General features: G+C 44.2%; 1 protein-coding gene across 2 annotated transcripts in view; it reads right to left on the bottom strand.

Moving 5' to 3' along the window:
* Positions 1–510: 510 nt before the first annotated feature.
* Positions 511–25,899, bottom strand: part of nfatc3a (nuclear factor of activated T cells 3a) — a 50,619-nt gene continuing 25,230 nt past the window's right edge. For both annotated transcript variants that reach the window (XM_031846061.1, XM_031846062.1), the window contains exons 4-10: positions 20,415–20,614; positions 19,780–19,952; positions 19,286–19,426; positions 15,763–15,818; positions 15,462–15,588; positions 12,455–13,549; positions 511–2,867 (exon numbers count right to left, since the gene is read on the bottom strand). In XM_031846061.1, the coding sequence (XP_031701921.1) occupies positions 2,791–2,867; positions 12,455–13,549; positions 15,462–15,588; positions 15,763–15,818; positions 19,286–19,426; positions 19,780–19,952; positions 20,415–20,614 (1,869 nt within the window). In that variant the 3' untranslated portion in view covers positions 511–2,790. The remainder of the gene's footprint in view (positions 2,868–12,454; positions 13,550–15,461; positions 15,589–15,762; positions 15,819–19,285; positions 19,427–19,779; positions 19,953–20,414; positions 20,615–25,899) is intronic.

Genomic DNA, 25,899 nt, shown 5'->3' with positions numbered 1-25,899 from the left:
CATGTCCCCAACCTTTTAGGAATGACATCCATTTCAAAGTATCAAAAATAGAGTTGTACAGTCTCTGTTTGCTTTACCATAATGTAAAATGGGAACGTATTGTTCGCTCTTTGGTTGTGACAGACGAGGACGGCAGCCAGAGTTTACTGCCGCTGCTGGTTTTGTTTTAGTTTTTCGTTGACTCAAGTCTTTCAAGCTGCAGCACCAGCTCTATATGCAAAAAAAAAAAAAAAAAAAGCCATCCCCCTCCTCCCACACAACCCTCAATATCCACTCTGTGCCTCCCCCCAAAAAAAATACAAACGGGAAAATAATAATAATAATAGTTACCGACTTATGTCTTTAGTCATGGAAAAAGAAAAATCAACCCAGAACAGCATACAGACACACTGACAAACTGGTTTTCAAACAAGTTAAGGCATCCTAACAGTTTACATCGTGACATGATACTCTCATCTGCATGTTATCTGTGAAGTTCATAAGCAACATTACTAATAGTTTATAATCTGCTTTTTTCATTTTCAACGTCATCTCACATCTGCTGCTGTTATCGTTTGCATAGCCTCGATACGTGTGTGTGTGTGTTTCTGTTGTTGAAAATAGGACTCTTGAAATTCCTGTCTTCTGTACAGCATATTTGGTACAAACACCAACCATACATCCGCATGCACACGCACACACGCACACACACACACACACACACACACACACACACACACACACACACACCTGAACCTATTAAGATGCTCACACTGCGTCCTCGACAAGGCCGATTGGCTGACAGACAGCTCCAGGATGCTAACAGAACGGACCAAAGCATCTACAACAAGTCTACAGTCTACTTCTAGAGGCATCAAGGGTTTGGGTTTTTTTGTCTTTTTTTTTTCCTCCTCATTTTTAAAGGCATCAGGCAGAATTATAATGCATAGCAGAATCATTGTCACCTGGAAACTGTCTTCAAAACCGTCACGAGCAACACTCCTCAGCTCTCACATGCAGGAGCATCATTGTCAAGCTTAAGGCAAACAAAATGGAAAAGCCGAATGGAAGTCTGTCTGTTCACACACACGCCTGAAACCTGCCCGGAGACTCTCTTTCCTTGTTATTGCTGCCGTACAGGCACTGCATATCTGAATGCATCATTGTGAATAGACACCGTTCTGGACACTATTAAGGATTTTGATTGTGGACAGCAAACAGTTGATTGTTCCAAACAGGGAAAGTGCATCCAGATGTTCTTCGCTAGACTTTAGGATTTTACCTTGTTCATTAAAGAGGGGGTAACGATACATATATGCAGTATATAAACATCTTCAGGTACAAAATACTTTGAAAACTTTAGTCAGATCATTTTCTGTCATACCATCACAGGTATGGTGGCTGTTAGGAAGTCGAAGGCACACTAGGGCCTCTGGGAGATTTGGGGAGTTATTGCATGAAAATCCATTTCAGAGGCAGGGACGTCTGTGGATGAATAAAAACACTTCCTTGTAACGTGAGGAGCATCTTCAAATATCTTTGAAGAGAAATTAGAGGGCTAACTCAGTCCTGAAACCCGCTCATCACTCATCGGGGTTCATAAAATCATCTTTCTGAAACAATATCATCATCACACTCAAAGCCAGCTGTGCAAATCAACAACAAAAAAGCTTAAGCTACCATTCAAAGCTGCTAAGAGTTAATAAGGCATTTGTTCAACTTGAAGATAAAGAGATACAGGAGAGGGAAGAAGCAACGGATGAAACAGAATAGACAGAGGAAGGAAAAGAGAGAGAGAGAGAGAGAGAGAGAGAGAGAGAGAGAGAGAGAGAGAGGAGTTGATTCATGTACAGATATCTACACAGCTGCAAGGTTACTAAAAGTTGTGGAATGTTGCAAGTTGCAGATCCCAGACCAGCGTCGGAGGAGCACGACCTCCCCTGCCGGGTCCCTGCACTCCAAGACCTGAATGATGTTATCATCTAAAAAGGGAAACAATCGAGGAGCGGACAATGTCGTCATCAAAGAGCCAAGAGCGAAAACAAACTGGGATTTGATTGGAAAGTTCAGCCAGATATTCAAATTCAAATGTTTAATTGATCATAATTGAGATTCTGATCCTTCAATGTTGTTTGATCTGAATGTGGGAACACAATTTTACAAATAATAATAAATTTCTCATGTTTCAATTGGTTTTGCCGCACCACACTTTTGCTGATGTTTTGTAGAGTTTTAGTGTCCAGATGTTTTGGATCCCCAGCTCCAGGCTTGCTGTGAGAGCACGGTGCACTCCTGCGGTTTTCTCATTCTTATTCCTAATCTCTGAAGACGTCTTCATTCATGAAGGTCTATGCTGGTGAGAGAGGGACGACAACAGACACGGCTGCATCGCCTCCACTGCAGAGAGAGTTATTGAAAGAGCGACTGCTCCATAGTCCTGGAGAGCTGATTGGTCGGGTCAGGTCAGGGGCGGGTCACATCTTATTCTCCAACCATCTCAACCTCGCTGGAACTTGACATGGCCATGTTCTCTTTAATCTGTGTGGGTTTGTATCTATATCTCTAAATAAGAGAAATCAAAGTGTCTTCCTGTGAGGCTGGTGGTGTAGCAGGTCCACGAGGCTTCAACAAGAATGTGCAACCGTATTCTGTCTTCGGCCGCGGCCTTTCTCATCTCTTCCTGCACCCTTGTCCCATCAGAAACAGGACCAGAGACCAGCACCAGGACCAGGACCCGGGGTTGGGGTTTGAGAGCTTGAGGAGGTGGTTCATGACCCAAAAGGCTACGTCAGGGCCCAAGTGTGGGTTGGGCTATGACTGGTTGTGTGCTGATGGGGGACCGTGACTGCTGGGGGACTGGGACATGTCTCTGCCGATGATTTCATTCACTGTGGAGAGAAAAATACAACATCTTTTATACGTGAGTCAAAATATCAAAGCACTGGATTCAACAGTTTTGAAGCTAAAACTTACATTCAAGTGAGACACACATTGGTGGGAAAATGACAGATGAGGACGATTTAAAAAAATTTGAATCTTTGGTGGAAGCTCAGTTGAAGTACACATTCCTTGCCAGCAGAGGGCGGTGTTGTTCCACGCTGGGTTCTGAGACTTCAAACTCGACCAGCAAAGAGCTCAAAGTGGAAAAACTCAAACAAACTGGAAGACCTAAAGGTCCCAAAGTCACAGCTCTGACGCGAGATATAATCACTCCTCACAACAACAAAAGAGAGAAACTATTCCGTTTAATAAATGTGCCATTTCTGACCATAGTCTGAGTCTAAGAAATGTCACCAGTTACCACATATAGACACGGTCCTGTGCTGTCTGGTATTTCATTAGAGCTAGGTGCAAAGGGGGCTGAGTAAAACCAACGCACTGTGGAGCCCGGGGTTGGTTTATTAATCCACTGACTCAGTTAAAGCCTGATTTTGTGATTGTTTTACATCTGCTGCCTCCATTCAGTATTCACACTGGGACCACAGCAGGGAGCCAGTAAAAAACAAAGTGCAGCCGTGAAGTAAATCATCTTCAAATACTTAGTGGTGAGGAAAGACACAAGGACAGACAGAGAAGTGTTCTGGTGAAACCCATGGAAAATGTGAAGCGAACACTCTTTCTTTCCATGTAAAAAAAGTGTTTTTGTCCCGTTGAGTCCTCCGTGTGATTCCTCTCTCGGGTGTTCTTAAGGTGACGTTGACGGGTCAGAAACAGAAGGCGGGGCAAACTGGTTTGGGAGGGTGTGCATCAGAGACCTCTGGCCCAGTCTGACACTGGAAGAGTTAGAATGTCGACTTGTCTGTACATGACAGCTCTTCTCTTCCACACAACGCACACCATGCCCAGCCCATAATAACCACATTACTGTAACTTGATTTAAAATCAAGGGGGCCGGGGATGACTCAGTCAATGATGAGAAAGTGAACCAAGCCAAGCATTTCATGAAGAAACCATATTTTAAATTTAACGACACATAAAGTGACATGAATGCTTGTCTATTAAACAAATAAATAATGATCCTCATATTGTGGTGTTCCCTTGCGGTGTGTTTCTCTTGTGTATTAACTGCACACATGTCCATCAAACACCTCGTTTCTTTTTTACGGCCTCTGTCACGGGACCAGCAGGTTGAATTTCGTGCCTGGGTGTACATTCTGTTGTATTTGTGTTTTCTGCTGCTTGCTTTTGTGTCTGGCCACCATCACTCACATCATCCTGTTAGCGTGGGAGGCTCTTCCTTTCCCATGTCAACCATGTTCACACACACACACACACACACACACATTCACACTCGCAGCACCACCACGCACTTATGAGACTACACGGTGACTATCAAAACAAACATTTACCTTTGTGTGTATATAACACTGGAGGTACAATATACAACAAGTCGGGCAGTTTATTGATTTTGTCAGACTACTCCATCGTTGAAATAAAACTGTGATGGAGGGCTACAGATTTCCTTTAAAGGTCGCGACCTTTCAAAAGACAAGCGGTGCAACTGTGCTCGAAATAAAGAGCATCTCAGTGCTGTCACAGGAGCATCAGAGCAGCTGTACACATACATACAGATGAAAGCTGGGCTTCTTCTGTCCGAGCTCCACACCGATGTAGTGAAATGTAGCTGAGAAAGGTTTTATATTTCACTCTTATAGTCTATATTTGACTCATTTTAACGCAGAACAAATGTATAAAATATCATGAATAGCGATGTCTTGGACTCGCGCACAGCTGAAATGTTCTGTGGTGAACTCTGTTGCTAGCTGTGTTGATTGATGGGAGTGAATCTAACACCACAGCAATATGAACAGCGTGGTGCAAAGCAAGACAGACAGACATCAAGTGGGCGTCTGCAGAAAGCACATCACTTTCCGCTGTACCGTTTAGATCGCTGCAGAGGCCAAACATCAACCTATGGGCTGATAAATCAGTTTGCATGAAACAATCTGAAAACCCATGACGTCATCATTTATCAAGTGCATCGTTGCTCTAATTACTCTCAATTTGATTCACTCGGTTTTTCGTATTTAAAAAAGGTTTCCCCACACATTCTGTCACAAACACTTTTCGTTAGGCTTCACTCTGGATATTACAGCTGCGCTCGATGTAAACCTGGATGACCTGATTTGGAAGTGAATTTCCATCTCAGTCTCAAAACAGTCAATGGAAAGTAGGAGGACCGTATTTTTCTCTTGTTTTCCTTACGAGAAAAATAAGCGTGTGGACGAAAGACAAAAAATATAAAACACAAAGTACACTTGATTTCACACAAGCGATATTTTACAATTATTTTACATAAAACACGGCTTCATTTTCCCATATCAGAGAGCAGTAATCTATGCTTCACACATCAATAACCCAGAAGTGAAAGGTTTGAGTGGAGCCCGGCCGATGAGCAGTTTCACATGCTGATAGTGTCTTCTCAGGTTTACTGGTATTGGTGATGACAGTGCAACAGAACGCCGGTGATTCAGCGCTGCCTGCCATCGTTAGTGTGGCTCTGAAGGGAGATCCTCTGCATATGACTGGGAGGGGGGGCTCCCTCATCAAAATACACAACTGCTATTACAAATACTACTACTAGTGCTGCTGCTCTCACGCAAGCTTACATCAGATGGATCCTTCTCTTCTGCGCTGATGGCTTTTAATGCCCAATGTATGCCCAAAAAACACATCCCACAATGTGGCTAGAATATGTCACGAGGTCACAGTCTGTGCAGCTTTTAAAAAAAGAAATCGCTGCTCCAGAAACAAACGTATTGTCAGATCTACATATGCTGAACGAATTAACGTCGGGAGATTCTTTAATCTTTAACGTCTCGCCACTGTGATTGGGTAATCTCACGCCTCCATTTTTAAAGTGCATGTCAAAGGGAGGTACATGAAAAATATTTCCCTAATGCAAAACAGAAGCAGATACGATAAACATGTCTCCTGTCGAAATGGAAACTGGATGATTATCATAACCCTCTGTGACACATTGAAAAACGTTCCCTGACCCGGGCTTACAAAACATTACTCTGGCAGAGCAGATTAAGCAAACAAGTCCAGTAAATGAAGACAACATGGCACAACGGAAAAAAACATTTGTGCAAAGGGAAGAAAAAGAGGCAAGACGTTCTGCCTGCAAGAGGGAATATCAAAGCACACAGTTTCCACTCGCAGGTCCCTGTAATGACATGCACAGTCCACGTCTTCACAGAGCCCCAGGTATGAGAGGAAACGTGAAGAGAAAATCACACACACACGCACACACACAGTGGAAAGAAATGGTCATTTGATGGAACTTGTCTTGAAATCTCCCAGGTCGGCTCAGTAAAGCTCTCTCTGGTTTACTCGTTCAACTCTGCTGCTGCTCTGTGATCTGAGTTATTTTCAATTCACTTTTGGAGTAAGTGAGTGAGTGTGTGGGTGACGGCACATAGATCTTTAGAAAGTCAGTTTCTCAAAGTCCCTCGTTTCTGTGAGTCATCGCTGGATTTCCCATTTTTGATCTGACGGTAAGCGATTGAAAAGAATCGCCTCGCCTCCCGCCTTTGGATCGAGGGACACCGCATAGTGGCTCCACTCAGCAGATGACCACAGGACCGGGCTTTTAGGGAGGAAACCACTGGAGCCCAAACGGCCGCCCAGGGAGATGGGCAAAGCTCATTACGATGGTTAATAGTGGTCCATGCTGTAGGTCTTATCAGCAGAGGGCATGACGCTCTTCCAGTCATTTACTGGGTGGTGGTCAGGGTCCACTTACCCATGGAAGTTAATAGATTTGTTCTCTTCCTTTTGGTTAATCTTTCCTTTACTCCTGTTCCATGAGGACAATATACAGCAGGAGAGCTGCAACCAACCATCATTTTCATTATTGAAATAATTGTTTGGTCAATAAAATGTCAGAAAATAGTGAAAAACACCCTAAAGCCCAAGGTGTCTTCATAATAGCTTGTTCTGTCAGTCCAAACTCCTAAGATACATGAAAAATAAATATCCGTCGATCAACTACTCATTGGCTTAAGAGTAGAGTTTAAAGAATAGTATCTTCTACAGAGCAGCTGATGCGACTCATCCATGTAAACTTCGTATAAGCACGTTGCAGCCGCTGTACGTTCAGTAGAGGGAGTGAAATCTACTTCACTGCAGCGGGATGAGAGATGTGCCTGCTATTCATTTTCCAGTCAAACGCTGGCGCTTTATGGTTTTGGCTGACGAGCACAAAATCAACTCTGACACGATGTAACAAACAAAAATCTGGGCTAAATTGAAGACGGCGCTGTTAAATGTTCATAATAATTTGATAATCAGACTCATGAACTTCAAGTCGATATGTTGCTCTCATCCCACGCTGAGGGATTTCCAGGCTTCCCCTCCTTCCGTCCACAGAGAAAGGCAGCAGGCTGCCAAGGCCTCTGCATTACACTCTCTAAGACCTTAATTGTACGGAAAGATGACACAGAGAGTCCGTTTCCACTCGTTCCAGGGGAAAAGAGCAGCAAATGTTTGCCATTGTTTTTAACGAGCAGCGGCAGCATTTCATGGAAACGTATTTTCCTTCCACTGTTGTTTTTCTCATGCCATCGAATCAAGAGCTCTGTGCTATGAGTCTGTTATGGTTGGTTAATGGCAGCATGAAGCCTCTGAATGAGATGGTCCCATATACACACGTCTGTGTCCATAAACAACACAAATATGATTTATATCTGGTTGTTTCAGACAAGTAATCAAAGTTAAATGAACTACAGACATGTTTACATTTCTTCCTGGCACTGCACACACACACACACACACACACACACACACACACACACACACACACACACACAACAATATCAGAAGTTATGATTATGGAAAAAGTAGTTTGTCTATATTTGTCAATATCTCTCATGATGTGATAAGTTCAGAGTTTCCAACCATCCAATGCTTTTAGTGTAAGTTATTATAAATGAGGCAGTTACACCTTTACAGTACAAGAAGAAGTTCAAATAAACTGTTCAGGCCTTTCCAAAGAAAGATTGTGAACCAGGATCATTTACAACGGTAGCCCAAAACCAAAGGTCACTTCCAAGTTTAATTTAATGTATAATTCCATTTAGGATACATCTGGAGTCGTATTTCTCAACACCTGTCAAAAGTAAATCCAATATTCACTGGCGTTTGCCCCGGTTTCAGCCGGCCAACTCCTGAGAAGTACATCCAAGTCTTTTTTTTTTGGGATTGCTAGATGTTGGCTTCTTCAGCGCTCACTTGTTTTCCTCATTTACGGCTCTCTGCCATTTTGCAACATAAGTCAGCCCATGAGCTGGAGGATTCTCAGTGGGATTGGCAGCGCTGACGAGCCTTCGTCTTTACAAAGAGCTACTTCTTTGATGTTATACAATACTCAGAGATCATTACCGCTCTCGTATTGCTCTGATAAATATAAGGCTGCAGTCAGAAGCCGGTGAGACTGACCAACAGCTAGCGTGACTCTAACAAAATCCACCTGCACCTCTAAAGTCCACTAGCTGACATGTAGTGTACACATAACCATTGTAGAATTACATGTTGTTTTTACATGAGTGTTTGTATGATTTAAACAAACCATGTTAATGAGTGAGCATTACAGGTGCTGGTGGGCAGATTTTGTTACCTTTAGTCGGAGCCAGACGAGCTAGTTTTCCCATTTTCAGTGTTTATGCTAATTTCATTGAGCTGATTGGTGGCTGCAGCCTGATATCTTATGTCGAGATGAATTGAAAAATTACTTTTTAACCCTTTCAGATCACAGCGACGTTCATATTGTGCACCTATTTAATAATATATGCAAAAAAATACCAAAAATAAATCCTTTTCTCTGTACCCGGGGGGGGGGGTGGTGTGAAGCCACAGCTCCACATCACACTACATTCTAGCCCGCCCACTTTTTTTTAACTGCACACAGCTCAAATGTTTGGTTTCACTGGGGAATCCGTCACAGTACAGAAGCTACAGATGGGATTTTCACATACGGAGAAGAGTAGTCTTGATCTTCTCATCTAACTCTGGGCAATACAGCAGCTAATCGATACATAGAAGTCATCATTTTGACAGAACAATGGTGCTTAATTGATCTTTAAATTTAGAAAGAGCAGAGGACATGTGTGCAACGGAACAGTAAAAACATGTATTGAAAAGATGTGTTCACTGCATCGTTCCTCGTATATTTGATTACATCTTCAATACAGGATGTGTGTATCTGTGTGTGTTCATTTGTGTCATTATTACTGAGTCCGTGTCTCTCATGAGGAGTACTGGCGGCAGGGCTCGGACTATTATTAAGCCTCCATGCCGTGCTCGCAGTTTGAGGCAGCTGTGGATTTGGGCAGGGCCAGGCCGACAAAAGAGCAGCTTTTGTTGTGAACACACCGCACACACTACTGACACCCTAGTAACTGCTCTCACTTACACACACACACACACACACACACTTACACACACACACAGACACACACACACAGACACAGACACACACACACACACACACACACACACACACACACACACACACACACGTGCTATTCCTTCCCATTCATGCTCTGTAAACATGGAGATCGTCACATGCTGATTAATTGCTTACATACAGGGTTCGGCAGCACAGAGGCTTCATATTCTGTCACCACGACGGCTGTAATCATCGTTACAGGACGGCCTATTCTTCAGCTCCTGTGTTTACGTAGAAGCCAAACACACAACGTTTTCAGGGCTTTGGCAAACTTGGTTGATAATCTCGCAGGGGATTGATATTAATTCATATAAAAACAGTAATAATATTCTATAATAAGTCCATCAATCATCTCTAGCTGTTCATTCTTAAGTCCTGTAATAAAAAAAGAGAAAAGAACCTGTACTTATTTTATTTTATCATGGTCTCCTCACTGAATGTGTCTAACATTGACCATGAAAAATGCTCTTTAATAATATTTAAGGAATACCTTTACTCTTCTGTTTTGATTCGGACATCAAAGCAGTAGAAATACACAAAGCTGCACATCTTAACAACATTCAGTGATGTCCCGTGCTGCTTTGTTGAAACGTTCCTTCTCTTCTTTTTTCCAGTTCATTGCCTTTGTTAACATCTTCTTTTTCTTATGTTCCCCGCAAAACCTAATACAAACAAAGCCTAGCCGTCTGTCTCCTGTGATCTCAAAGAGACTCTTTAACATTAAATATATATTCTACATCATTTTTATATTTGTAAACGGGGACATTTCACGGTAAGATAATTTAATCTAAATGGAGAATATCAAAATATAAAGTAGATACCTTTTTTTAAAAAGAATGAAATGATGAAGTTCAGACTTTCCTTTAATGTCAGATTGGATGTGTCGGCTGAGTGACCCTGCAGTGGGGTTGGATTCTGACCTCGTCTGTCCATCTGTCTGTCAGTCTGTCTTCTCACCTCCTGTGTCTCCTGCTTTGCACGGCGCACACATGCAGCATACTCACACCTCCACAAACATCAAACAGACAGACACAAACACAATACCCCGTCCAACGCGCGCACACACACACACACACACACACACACACACAGACACACATCTCAAGCATGCTCTGGTGTGCGTCACGAGGGCCATCTGCTTGCTAACCAGAGCACTTTTCTGCTCGTATTCCCTCTCATGCCACTGACAGACGTCTGTGATTCTAATGCAGGAGTTCGTTTTCATGCATAATGAGCGTGCGATGAAACAATGATTCAGTCTCAGTTTTCAACAGGTCACAAAACGGTTCAAACACACGTTTTACCCAAACACATGGACCGTTTTAATAAAAGATGTATTTTAAGAGTGGATGACAGTAGAAATAATACCGAGTGAGTACAAATCATGAGCTGAAGGGGAGTGAAGTTGATGCAACATCGTTCTCAAAAGTCTGAAGTGTTGTGATTATATACACTGCCTTGAAAATTGAATTATGCATAATAGCTCTGGATTTTATTTGTGTGTTATGGATGTTATGGATGCATTAATGCCCATCCTGATCTGTCTGTCTGTCTGTCAAACTGGGGTGAATATGGTCTACTTAAAAAAAAAGAGTGTGACCTCCCAAAACTGGGAGCCGTGTGTAAGCTTCCCTCTGCTACTTCAAAACATGGCCTACAGAGCTGGTCTGGCACAGAAAGCTATTTTTAGCCACCGGCTCAAAGGGAGAGCTTACATTCCCAGTTGAACCGTGTCATTTACAAACTTTTCTCACACTTTCTTTTTTTTGCGAGAGCACAGCCAGCTACTTTCAGAGTGTCTGTCTCTGCGCGTGTGATCGGGAGAGGCACGACTAAATCGGAGTTTCAGTTCTGTGCGCAAACACGTTCTATGGTGCAGCACATTGTCTGTAATAAAGAAAGACAGAAAAGAGACGATGAAACAGTTTGTTTTCAGGACATGTGTTTAAATGTGTGTGTTAGCGTGTGTATGCATAAGTATTACGCACTGGTAAACCTCAGCGGTTGTCGGCCTTTCACACATGACTTATTGACAATGGCCCTGTGATAATTAGGCTGACCCTTGCTAGCACACAATATCACACCTCGCTGACAGCCTCGCCAGGCTATTCATTAACCCTAAACCTTCAGGACCCTCATTTGAATATGACACCGGGGTTAATAAAACCAAAGCAAGGCTCTGAACGGCAGATAAGGACGTAGATGATTGGGAACAGCTCGGACACACACATTTTAAGAAAATAAGTAAGAGATCATGTAAGAGAGACAAAAGCTGGTAAATGCATGTGCTGACTTCATGGCCAATTGTTAGGTCAACAAGTTCTCCTGAGTGTGCTAATTACAGTTGTTAATGCATGTACACACACGCTCACGTACACACAGGCGCACACAGGATGCAGCAGCACACAGCTGTAGTTTCTGTGTTTCAGCTACAGTCTTTGCAAGTAGCACAAAATGATGCAATCCTCTCTCCCTCCCCAGCTCCAAGAAGCCAAGAAAGTGCTGCCATATATATAGAGAAGCTCAGCAGTTTTACCATCATGCCTTATGCTACTATAGTTATCAGTCCTATTGTGTCTATGTTACCCAGTACTAAGTCACAGGACCCCTCAGTAATGAACCTGTTGAAAGGCTATCACCATAATCAGGCATTAAGGCTTCAGCCACTTGAAAACTACTGGTTTAGTTTTACATCATCAGACACAAATGTATCTTGCACGTGACATTTGGTTTGGGTAAATGTGATCCCTCAGTGGTCTACTGTTTTAGACTGAAAATGAGATTGTTCACAGATGGGTGTGATATGTAAATACCTTGTGTAAAAAGACACGGCGAGGAAGGAACATGTGATAATGAGAGCAGAGAGACTGGAGTGACAGAAAACTGGAGAATGAGTGAGTAAAACGGCAGGTTGATGTCATTGCTCTCAATGACTGTCAGAGCTTTTCTGCTTGTTAAAGACATTAATTGGACACAAAATGATTTTGCAGTCACAGAGGTTAACATCCTAGATAAGTATCTTACCATCGTCCAGCGTGATGTCCTGTAGGCCGATGGAGCGGAAGGTGGGCTCCCTCTCTTCGGGCTCCTCTTTGATGTCCAGCCTCTCTCCGTCCGAGGGGAACAGCCCCTGAGGGCTTAGAGGGTGAACCAGGGGCCCCGCTGCCACCGGGGACAGGCTGGCCATGACCGGGCTTGTAGCCTGGGGAGAGGGCTGTCCTGAATGCTGCTGGTGCATGGGCCCCAGAGGACTGCCGCCAGAGGTGGGGGAGGAGGAGGTGGGAGACTGGTAGGGCAGCGAGTGGAGTTGAGGGGAGGAAGGCCCAGAGTGGGGAGAGGGGATCATGCGTGGAGCAGGGGCGCTGGACGGTGTGGGACACGAGGACGACCTTTGACTTACCGGGTGGTAGCCCATAGCCCTCTGCAGTTGGGAGGAGTGCCGCCCTACAAGAGGGTGGCCACCGGGAGAGGGCACCCGGGTGGGATTTGGGGAGCAGTGATAGCCTCCGAGTGTGTGCAGGTGTGGGGATGAGGGGGCGAGCAGGGGCTGCTGGCTCTGGGGAGACCCAGCGATGGGGTTGGTGGTTGAAGAGGAGGGAGCTGATGGTGAGGAGCAAGGGGAGGAAGGGTACACCATTCCCATGCTTATTGGGTGCGACACCGCACTGGGGCTGTGCTGATAGGGCATCCGCTCGTAGCCCTGAGGAGGAAGGCTGGACTGGCCGTTGAAGGGCAGGCTATGACTATGACTGTGGCTGTGCTGCATAGGCTGGTAGGAGGGCCGGGGAGGAGCAGGAAGAGGATCGGGGGCAGAGCTCGGGTGGAACGTCATGTGGCAGTCAGCGGGAGGGTGGTGCAAGCTGCGACCCTGAAGGTGAGGCAGGTGCTGGAAAGATGGGGAGCCCAGGGAGGAGCAGGGGGCCTGCAGGGGTAGCAGGCCAGGTCCGGAGCTGGCGGCCAGGCCACGAGGGGAGCTGGACAGAAGGCTGTCCGATGGGTGGCACTGCTCAGGAGAAGGCAGCTGAGTGCGCACCAGACTGGCAGCGTGTGCCAGGGGCATGGACATAGGGGGTACTGCAGAGAGGTCCAGCTCTTCTCTGTGCTCCTGTTTCACCATGACTAAAAGGAGAGAGGTTTGCACATAGAGAGGGAGGAAGGGAGATGTGACGAAACAGGAAAGACAAAGAGGATGGGAGAGAAAAAAAAACACATTGTCAGTTACGTCTATCACTACTGAAGAGGAAAAACAAAAAGAAACTGCTATTTTTGCTTCAGGTACAGAAGTCCAGTGACTTCAACCAGCTAAATAAAAGGCATCAGTTCTTCCTCATTCTCAACCCCCAGTAAGTCCCTGAATGAATCTGTGGCTTTGAAGTTGAAATATGTTTCAGTAAAACCTGAAAAGCTAGACCATGAGAATCTCAAAGCAGTAAAAATAGTGTCTGAAGTGTATGTATTGTGAAATGGGTCTCCTTCCAGATGAAAACAAACAAACAACTAGTGACATTGTAATGGTAAATGGGGCCATTCCCTTTTACTGTGAAAGCTCACAGCACTGCTATGCCGATCGGTAACCTATTTCCCAATCTGGTGCCTTGTGACAGTGAGTTTTATTTTTATCCAGCTCTGAATTAGAGGGAGAGCATATGTTGTCGGTCCGGGTGCCATCATGTGAAATGTTGTATGGGAAGAGGAGCCGAATGCCCCGCAGCCCAGATCAGACGGAAAGCAAACGAGTTCACTGCTCATGCCCTCTCCTCACCCCATCATGCCTCTGGGAGTGAGAGGGAAGGGGGCACGAAGAGGTCAAACAGCATTTAAGTCAAGTCCATTCTGGTAAAAATGGAGCCAGAGGGATATCAAGGGTAAGAGAAGGGTATTGTAATGAATATTAAAACATAGATCATAATTAAAGAATGGGTGTTTTCATTTTATTGACCCAACATTAACCTACATATGCCTTCAATGTTTGAAAAAGACGTTTCGTCACCCAATTTTCTCAGAACTCATCCTTAAATGGGGCCAGGGCCTCTGCAGCCCAGCCCACGGTGAAACCTTTTTTTTTCGTTCGCCACAATAAAGCAGGCGGTGTCCGTGGTGACACTAGCGGTGTCAGCAACCCAGCCTGACTGACACAGCCGTGTTACTCTGCTCTGCTCTGATTGGCTGCCCCAATCTGTCAACGCCGAAAACAGGAACTGTCAGTGCCGAGTGGGCGTGCTTGCAAACAGAACGGCTGGGTGGGTGGAGGGGCGAGGCCGCTTATGTGCGTACACACACACATAAACACACACACACACTGTTGTGGTGAGACTCAGGGGTTTGGATATGTCGCACAAAATGCTCACGTTTCATTATATTCTGCCAACGGCGTTTTTCAGTTTGACTGGCTTCAAGAGAAACAATATCAAATAGCAGGAATGTGACTTTAATGGAAAACATTAAGGAAACTTTCAAAATATCACGACTGCTAAAGTAATCATATCAAACCACAACTCGAGGTCTATGTACAGCAAACATTTCTTGGATAGCAAAAGATTTGCATCATAAAACCCCATGCAAGCACAGTACATGTGAGAGAGAAAACGTGTAGGCTTCACAAACTAAACAGTTTGCAGGTGTTAGAGTTATTGTTAGTGGAAGAGCCCCCTCTAAACCACAGCGATGCTTTCTCTGGAGAGAGAAAGAGAGAAACGGGGTTAGTGAAACCCCTGTGGAGAAGTGTGCGACATGAAGAACGCGTTACAACCGCCTCTGGTGTCACTCAAACTCCTGTCCCTTGGGGGGATTAACTACAGCAGGAAGCAGTACACCCAGAGGAATGCAGAGTAAAGCTCGAGAGGATCTCTTTGTGTAAGATATCTGTAAAAATGAGTTGCAGGAAAATGACTTAGAATCATAATACTAGCGCCTAAAAACAGCGTACGATTAGCAACACTGTGCTCCCTTGCCTTACCTGTTTTGTACCCTTTTGTAATATAGCAGTTGTAAGTCTAACACCCCGCCTCCTCATGACACTCTCTTATCTCACCTGAAAGGTAAGTGAAGCGCTGGGATTGGCTCCTTTTCCGCTTGCCATTGCAGACATAGAACTGCACCTGCACAGCTGAGCCCACAGACTTACTGTGGTAGGGAGGGACCTCCACCACGATGCACGACTACAAAGACACATAGAACGTTATTAACATACACTTATTGCCAACAACATACAACACCATTTGCAATAGAATAAAATGCAAGTACTAGCACAAAGAAATGTACAACAGACATGTTTATTAAGGCGCAAATACCTGTAATACAGACACAATGATGTAGAATAACTGACAACTTACTCCTTGAGTTTTCTCGTGCATTATTTTTGCCTCAACCTCCCATTGTGGTCGTCCATCTAGAGGGAATGGTAAAGAATAAAAAAGCTAAATGCATAAGCCAATGATAATCCTACTGCCATAAACAAGCAGAAACATATATTGCACAACATATTACAAGTTGAAATGTTTACTGGTCATACTTCAGGAAATTCTTTACATTCAACATTAAACCTTAAAATCATGAGAAAAGCGCCACATTTGACAGACGAGGATATCAGAAAAGACTTCACAAATCTTGAGTGCGGGTCTGGCTGAAGAAGGAAGAATGAACCGAGGGCTCAGTGGGTGATGAAGCAGAATACAGGACCATTGTACCACATCCTCACATAATGTACTAGCCAGTTTTTGGACAAATACAAAACCTGCTGTCATCACTCATACTAGCAACTTCAAAAAGCACCGTTAAAATAGGCAATAAAATGACAAAATGGAGTGAAAATTGAAATGAATGACTAACACAGAGGCAGTTATGAACCCAGGCCACACAGGATCACTGATGAATACGGTTTCATAATTTAGACCCCTTTTGAATTATAGTGTGCTATTTTTTCAAAGTAACTTTCCTCATCTGGAGTAGCTCTCTTTCCCTATTTTCCTAAAGATGACGTCAGTGTGCAGTGCTTTCTCAAACAGACAGGGCTCAAGAACCACACGAAGCTTCAGACGTCCAAATGATGTCGTTTTTAAAGGACTAGAAAATCCTTGCAGCTATTAAATAGTAATCAAATGTCCAAATATCCTGCTGTTTGTCTTGCCTGGTTAAAATTATGGAGAGAGCAATGGAATAATTGTATTTATTTTAAAATGCCTCTACACACTACCAGGTTTCTGGCTATAAACATCCCTTCCAGTTTTCCTATGAGGGATCAAATTATTTGGCCAGACATCTTAGGGGCAGCTGCTTGGAGGGAAGACGTCGGGCTGAAAACACTGACAGGACTGCCGTGTGGTTGGAAGAAATCCTCTCAGCATCTTAGTGCTGTATAGTCTCTCAGTGGAGTCGAATTCATTTGCAGTTGCCTGTATCATGGTGTGCACACGGTGCAAGTATACTCTCTGCACCTGCACGGCCTCTTTCTCAAAAGCCAAAAGGATTCCCCCAAATACCACCGTCACGTCAGGCATATTCAACACATCTGCAGAGAGGGACCAGCCTATATGAGTAGATTCTAACAAGCACTCAACTGTAAGCCTTGTAACATTTAGGCTATTAAGCGTTCTACCAAAATCCACACTCTACTGTCGCTTTAAGTAGGTGATATACCTGCGCTAATCTCACCCGAACATTATTCTTAGTCGTAGTAATCCACCGGCACATTAACCGTACAGAGACACTCTCTACTGGGAAGATGACGGAGAAGGACCTTGAACGTCTTTGCAGCTGACAGCGGCGCATTATTGCAGTGCAGTGCGTGTTGACATTCAACAGGCAGGCACAAGGGCCCCACATGCTCCGCCAGACAACAAGCACCGACAGGAACCTCATACCTCAGAGAGGACAATGACTCGGATCATCGAGACGCCCTGCGCGCCCCATTAGAGGGTAACAGAACGGTGATCACTGTTTATGTTGAGACGTCTTTGTAAAAACCAACGGCAGTACAGAGTACACGTGCTGCGTTAGTCACGATTCAGGGCAGTCGGTGTTATTGCTTTTATATCAACAATCATCCTTGTAAAGTTGAAATACTTATACCAATTATGGACCTATTGTACATTTTAATGTTTGATGCAGTCTAGTAACTGTGAAACCCTAATCCTGGTTGTAAATAGAGACTATGTTCTGTGAGACAAACAGACATCTATCACTGAGGTTAAAACAGTATTTATTTAGTTTAAAGGCCTTTCAGTTAGTAAGCTTTCAGAATATTATCCACTTGATCCTGAAGACCCAAGTAAAGGTTACATTAAGGTAACAAAAAACAGAAATCACACCAATGCTCTGCACACCAAGAGATAGCAAAGCTAAACTACTGCATCAGTTTGACATTGATGTGCTTTAAAATAGGATCTCGCACAAACAAACGCCAGGACCTCTGTTTCTGTATATAGTAACGTCATTTATAGAGCCATCCAATAATCTCTGTGTACTAGCAACAATCGGCCAGTCTCTCCGGTCCCTTTGTGAGTCTACTGTTGTCTTTCAATTATGAGAGATGGTGGAAAAATGTCTGTCACTGCCTCTCTTTCTTCCTTTTCTTCCGTTCCTGCACTTACTCCAATCAGTGCTTCATTGCACTAAAGCCGGCGGATTAGTCCTGATGAGGGGGATCATTTACACAAGCCCATCCTCTTCCCCTCTCCTGTAATATTCCTGCTGTCTCCTCCCACAGAGGCCCAGCTTTCCTCCCTACCCAAGATGCACCTCTCTAAGCTTTCCACTTGCTGCTGTGCTGTAAAGACCATCAGTGAGTTTCTTTCACCCGTTGCTACTTTTCTATGCCGCACTTCACATGAAAGAGCTGAAGACATTCCTGACAGAGTCCCAGAGAATGGCTCTCACTCACAAAAACTACTCCACTCAACGTTCTGCCATGTGTCAACTTGATTGTGTTGCTCTACGTCACAAAGGTACCTCAGGCAGCCAGAGACTGGCTCTATGAATGTTCTCCATTTAAAATTTCCATCTCTGGGAATCTCTGTGTTTTGATTACGGAGTGATGTACAAAAGAGAAAAAAAAGACAGCAGAGAAAGACAAGCGACGACTAGCACGGGGAGTTTAACTAAGTAATCACTTCAGCGTCTTTTAAAGTCACAAATACTCAATTTAGTTTAGAGGATGCGTCTGTTTTGTGTATTTTTGTGTCTGTGATTTTGTTTTTTTGGATATCAATGACATTAAAAAAGCATTGCCTACTTGTATTGGATTTTCTACATAAATATGTATCTGTAAATTATTACGTTCTTTTGTCCCATAAACTAATTCAAACAAAAACATTTAAATTTTCTTAATGACATTGTTTGAGTTAGTAAACTAAGTGTGGATGATGATATGAAAATGTGAACTTTCTTTTATTTTTGTCCTCACTATACAATATGTGCCTGTTGCTGCCTAAAGCCTGCTTGTTAGACAGTATTACTAGCAGACATAAATCTGTTCTGCATTTAAATAAATGCCCTGTGGGACAAGGAGACTTGTTGAGGCTAAGATAATGATTCATGTCTTTTTTATATCCCTGCAGACATGCATCCGCCATGACGACTATAAAAATCTTCATAACCTTCTGCAGATCTCGGCAACATTTTGCAAGATCTACAAATTTCTGATTCCAACCTCAAGTGCGTGTAAATCTGCATCAACCCAAAGTTTTTATTTTTATATTTGCCACAAAAGAACACGACTATCCCAATGAACCACATTAACGTCACGTGTCATGTGAAAAAACAAACACGAAACCTAATTTGTTTTACACACTTAATTGGCCCAAGCTGTTTCTGCAGAGGTGGTCGGAGGGTAAGCTGCTGTGCAGACACAACACTTACCAGGGCCTTTCTCCAGGAAGATGACCTTGGACTCTGGGAAGAAGTTGGAGCCGCTGATGACCATCTCTTCTCCCCCGCTGACCAGACAGCTGGTCAGGCTGGTTTTGTCAACCTGGGGCAGCTCTTGAGCCGAGCGCTGGGCTGGGAGAGACGCAGCGGGGGGTTCGGGAGAAAAGGAGGATGATCATTTGCCGAGCTGTGTTCATTCACACGGCAGTGTATCTTTTAGGCTGGACTACGGATGTACTATAATATAAGCAGGCACGTTAACAGGGGCACTTTATGATACAAAGTTGTCAACAAAATATCTGAAGTGACTTTCAATGAGCGCAAATGGTAGATTAAAACAACGTATCAAATCGCCAGACTGAAAGCTTGCTAGTAAAGACGTGTGTGGTAAGGTTTGCTTATGTGTGTGTGTGTGTTTTGAGTGAGTGGTTTTCTGAATGAATGTGTTTTGTTGTGATTGCATGCGTGCGAGACTTGACACTCACAGCACTCCACAGGAATAGAGGCTGCCTGCAGCGACAGCACCTTCCCGTTGGGCTGAGGGATGTGCACTCTGAACACCACGCGGACTCGTGTGTTCTTCCTCCCGATATCCGTCTCCCCCTTCCGCAGCTCGATGTCCGAATTCCGCAGCTTGAGGATGCCAGCACAGTCGATACTGCAAGGTAAGAGGGAAAAAATAGTTGGCCCCCATACGGCACCACTGGGAGGGCAATCGCTAAGACATGGACAAGGTCGTGAAGGACCTGGGAGTGATAGAAACCAACCACAAGCCCAGCAGGGGATTGGCAATGAGGGGCAAATTAAGTGTTGAATTCACAAAATAAAGATGCCTGTGAATATGATTTATTACAGCTATAAATGAGAAAATCCCTACCGGATCCCTTCCTATGAATAAAGAGATAAATGTAACCAGATCTTACTGAAATATAATCATCCAGATGATTTGTAATCTTAAATATTTGAATAAAGGTTGCTTCTCTGCTCCATTAGTAAGCTTTTCCTGTTTGTTTAAATCTATTACATCTCCTTTGGAGGATGTAACAACCCTTTATGATCATAAACGTGCTTATTTTTCATTAGCCAGGGCTTCCTTCATGGTGGTAAGCTCATAACTTACCCGGCTGACATGTTGTTTTCAGGCAGGAGAGGAATTTCGAGAACTTTGGTGCTGGAGACTACAATTTCTTGGCTGGCTGTGGCTACGGTTTTCCCGGTGATCCGGTGCACCTGGTAGAAGGCGTGCGGCCTCAAGTAACGGTCGTCTGCTGTTCCGATGAACATCTGCAGGTTGATGGGCTTCTCACTGTAGCCAATGAGCTGAGACACGACAGAGGAGAGAGAGAGATGGAAAAAAAACCAAAAAAAAAACCAGATGTGAGTTCTCGGGGTCCAGATGAGAGGTGTGAACAAAGGAATACTCTCTTCGTTTCCACTGCCTTCAGAAGGCCACCTTTTTTTTGGAGGGAATCTAAATGTCAGGTTGAGGGTGTTATGATATTTCTGGCAGGACCACTGGAGATTCATCTGGCGCTTTGGCCTCCGACCAGTTCGCCACTGATGTTTTCAACTAATAGATTTATCCTGTTTTCCCATTGCACGCCTGCCCCTTAACAGGATACTTTGCAGGACACTGTTACCCCCCCAATAAACCTCACCATAGCCTTAAACCTGTTCTGGTCAACCGGTCCGAGGCCAAATAAAAGTTGTACTTCATCTACAGTACAAAAGTATAATTCACACGATCTTCAACGAATTCTGTGAGGTCAGTAACACAAAGATGTAAAAATGTCAACAGTCTTTTGAAATCCAGCGGTTCGTGCGGACGACACCTGGACGAGCAGCTGCTCTCTCCACTGGCCCCTGAGTGCCGGCACCCCGGCTTCCCCCTCAGACAGGTGAGATGTTGGACAGAGGAAAAGTGCTCCATGTCAGTCAGAGACAAGAGAACGATGGAAAGGAGAGCAGAACCTTTTCCTCCTCAGAGGGACAGAAAACACAGGCCTCACAATCCCACCACTGTTGTAATGTTGTCGTTGGCAGACTGCCCCCCCCCCCCCTCCCTTTCGCCCTCCCCCCGCTCCCTCCATATTGCCCTCGCAGCCCACACCTCCGGCTCAAATGGAGGGCAGCCCGTTGAGTTTAACAGGAGAGAACAAGGCCATTCATTTCTGCTTCAAGCCTCAGCCCCACCACAGCTGCCTGCTGAGCCTTTCCTCCCAGCAGGTTTGCGTCACACGCCGCTGTGTCAATGTTTGGTACGAAACTGTGGTGGGTGAGAAAGTGGGTGTAGCTTTGTCATGTGCCGTTCCAAAACCAGCTAAAATTTAAAAAAAAAGGATTAAATTGGTCAGAATCGGGCCCTGGAAACATGTGCACCTGAGAAAAACAGTGAGCCAGTACTACCGAATAAATGTGTGCTTGGTTTCAAAACACCGACTTTCTCGGAAGCCAGTGTTTAAACTCTCCTGGTTTGCAGCGGGATTATTGAATGAAACTTATTTCCAGCATTTGGTAAAAGGTGTACTGGAATCAACGGTGGAGTTGGTGTTCACGGGAACATCTGTCATTGGATTTACTGGTAGCCTGTGGTCATGATCGTATCTCACTGTCTTTCTCTCTTTACTTGCTACTTCCTTGACGCCCCCCCCCCCCCGTGGTGGAAGAAGTTAAGGTACGGGGCACCTATGTTGAACTGAGCCGTGGAAAAACTGAAGTAGGCTGTGTGTTTACAGCGGGTTGTGTGAGGCAGACACTTAAATGTGAATAATGCTTCACTGTTGAGCTGAATAAAACGCGTGTATCTGAAGAGGGTTGAGCTACTGAGCTCATTAAAGACACATTGGGTTCCCAAGAGAAGGCTGCATTGAAAATAAAATGACTGGCAAGTAAACAAACTCACACTTTGTTGTTACCACTTAACACCAAGTTAGTTAAGTGGTTATCTGAACATAACTCATTTATTATGGAGCCGATGACTTTTGCCAGATTGAAGACGAATGATTATGGACAGAGAGGACATGTTCCACTCCACTGTGGTTTTCTAGGGTTTTAAAAGTGTTGAGTTTTAAAACATCTCTCCAACTTCTGCTTCACCAAATCTCTGTGGAAAGCATTGTTATGTTTCCATAAGGAAGTGGCATTTATAATCATGTGTAATTACATTGGGAAAGGTTTGTTTATCTGTACCTATAAATCAATTACTGTGCCAACTGTTGAGTTTTTATTTTTTAAATTTTATTTCCAACCCCCAGGCTTTGTTTTGATGCAAAAACTCCCCTCCCCACATGGTATGTTGATACTCTTCCAGGACATCCTCCATGTATTTGACCTGATCAGTGATGGAGACATGTCTGAATTAGAATGAATGACTAAACAGATCGGTAATCCACTATGTTTTTGAGTGTGTGTGTGTGTGTGTGTGTCTTTGTACACTGCTGTTAGTTCTTGTGGTGCAGAGGTTGCTGTGAGGAGGCAGAATGAAATCTCTGACACTAACCCCAAAGATCATGAGCAAAGAAGGACGCTTCCTCTTCCCACAAAAGTACACACGAACCTACGTAGACAGCGTATGTTTCGGAAATGTAACTTCTTAACTTGAACTGACATAGTGAGATAATTCCCGACTTTGTCAAAACTGCTGTATGTGGCACATGAAATGTATTTCGTAAGGAAGTTGCACCAAGGAACAGCATGAGTATAACAAGCAGTAATGGGTTCATCTTTGACAACCGCATTAGATCTTAAGAGCCACATGAAAGTACAAATCTTGCTAGTAACAGGTGATTATTATAGTCTGAATGGATCCATGGCTGTAAATTACATTATTCATCATTCTGGATTCAAAGAAACATGGAGTCACAGGAATCAACGCTCTTTTGGTTTGTGTTGCTTGTTTTATGATCATGTCTGCACACTGTGGAAGTCATCACGCAGAGTGCGCGTGTGCATGTGTGCGCATGTGGCTGTGTGCATTGCATGCCTGTATGTGTGTGTGTGTGTGTGTGTGTCAATAAATCAGGGCATGTTTATTCACAGCACCATGTGTGTTCCAGACAGCATAAAATTAGTTAACAGTGTCTGGAGGAATGTATCCGTAAGAGAGGAAAGTACGGACGTAAAAAAACGGAGAAGCCTTAACGGGTGTAGCTTAGAACACGATGAAAAGCACGGAAAAACTGGGACTGAAAATAATAAGAAAAAACCTTTAAATGTACTGTGAAAAAGCAGTGACGACACAAAATAATGTATTGTAATTAACTGTAAACGTATACATCTCATATTCATGGGTTACTTATACTTATACACGCCCTGTAAAGAAAGAAATCCAAGTATTAAATGCATCAGAATGAAACCAAGGTGGAATATCCTGTATAGCAAAACATATAGTCAAATGTACATGTGTTTTTAGACCTCCGATTTCTAAAGCATTTGAAAACAAATTGGCCATCTTTTTAAAATCATTGGACATGTTATTAGTGTTTTCAGAGAACTATCTGTGACAGTCACATCTGAAAAGCCCAGCGAGCACCTTTTTACGAAAAGTCAGAGGTGCACAACCACTTGCGGAGCCTTTACACACGACGTGCACGGCACGATGACGTTGTTTTCTGGTGTGCACCCCTCGCACCGACTTCACTGCGGCGAGTCTAAACCAGGCCTTTTTTTCCCTTTCATCTCTGACTCTTTCTGTGTCCTCCTGTGTTCTCTCTGTTTCTCTCGACTCTCTGCACATGAGGGATTTTAGTGCGGAGCCAGAGTGTTGACAAACACACACTTAGCAGGCCAGGAGCTCTTTCCAAATCAAATAATCAACCAGGAAAACCGGATTAGAGCGCCAGAAAGAAAGAGCTCACTTTAGCAGTCCCAGTGAATCAACAGTCTCAATAGAAACATAGCACACAGCCGGTCTAATTCATTCACTGCTGTTACTAAAAACACAAATGTTTTCCGTTTGGTGTTCCCTCCATTCAGTTCAATTTGATTAATTTAGATAATTGGAGGGGAAAAAAATAGAGCAGCTTATAAATGTAAACTGTAAAAAGTAACAAAACAACAACTAAACACGTGTAAGCCTTACAACACGTGGCTGGTTCAAAGAATAACATTTACTTTAGCAACAAGGGCTCAACACATGGTCCTGGTGCATGAGGGGTGGAAGTTGAACTGGAAAAGAAATACGACACAGCAGGTGGGAAGCTGCTAGTAGCCGTTTCTCCAACACCATAGTACGACATTCATTGAACTCAATTCATCCCAGATTTTTAAAATCAATGTCATTAGCTTTCTAGCCCGAACACTACACTTTACACCCCTGAGACTAGATCAAAACAGTGTCCCAAATGATGCCACACGCTCCTCAAACAGCAGTCCGAGCACACTGCAGGGGCCTATTTGCACCGTCAGTCCAGAAAATGGGTGAAGCACCACCTGCAAACGGCAGCACATGTAAACAAACACACATGGATAGTACATTGGTTCTGACGGAGGAGGCATGTCGGGCAGTGAAATGCACCCGGCACACACACACACCCTTGACTCGTTTCACATTCCTGATTCACCCCCTCCGCCACCCCCTAAATCTGTGCTCGAGTGTGAAATACCATAGGAGGCTGGTCTCTGCACTTTTAACTCCTCACCTTTCTGCCGGACCAGAGTTCAGCCCAGCTGGTCAGTCAGCAAGTAACTGAGGCCTGATAAGAGATCAGTTCTTATATTAAACCACGCTGACATTAAAGCCGGTCACATGTCCCCGGGCCTCGTTGAAGCCTGTCACTGTCTTACGGTTGCCGCTTCGGACTGTGGATCGAAATTTAGGATGAACTCCGTCCCTTAAAATAAAACCACTGGATACGGTTACATGCTCAGCTCCCGCTAAATAAAGTCCCCACCTATTTTTGGCCTTCATCTGTTCCACTGATCCAGTAATAAGGCTAGCAAAGCGAGGGGGGGGGGAATATCTCCCATCACTGCATACACACATAAACAGGCAACCATGCACACACACACACACACACACACACACACACACACACACACACACACAAGTGTTTTAACTTAACTTGACAAATAAAGTAGAAAAATGACAGCGGTATTGAGAGCTGATCTGGGCTCTTTAAGACTTTTGATAATGGGGTATTTACACGAGGGAGCACATCACCGGCTCCCTGCTCCTTTCCTCTTCACTCCTTCTCCTACCCTTCCTATCCTGACCTTCCTTCCTTCCTTCTTTCCTCTCCTCCCACTGCTTCTCCCCTTTGTCCCTCTCTCCTCTCCGTCCCTGTCCTCTCCTCTCACCTACCTCAGCTGCAGCTCTCTGCCGTAACTCGACACTTTCTCACAGCGAGCGCCTGACTCTGCCAAGTTGTTTCCCTGTGTTGCTCCACTGTTGCCATGGCGAGACCCTCTGTGCGTATGCAGGAGTGTGCGTGCATGTGTGTGTGTGTGTAATGAGCGAGCATCTACGTACAATCACATTGATGTAAACTACAGCCCTGAAGCTCGTGTGATAGAATGTGTGGATTTAAGGACACTAACTTTAGGTTTTTGATGTGTGTGTGTGTGTGAGAGAGAGAGAGAGAGAGAGAGAGAGAGAGAGAGAGAGA

The sequence above is a fragment of the Anarrhichthys ocellatus genome, unplaced genomic scaffold, assembly GCF_004355925.1.
Source record: "Anarrhichthys ocellatus isolate YVR2014 unplaced genomic scaffold, GSC_Weel_1.0 scaffold6, whole genome shotgun sequence".
NCBI classification, from domain to species: domain Eukaryota; kingdom Metazoa; phylum Chordata; class Actinopteri; order Perciformes; family Anarhichadidae; genus Anarrhichthys; species Anarrhichthys ocellatus.
This window is presented reverse-complemented; position numbering and strand designations above follow the sequence as displayed.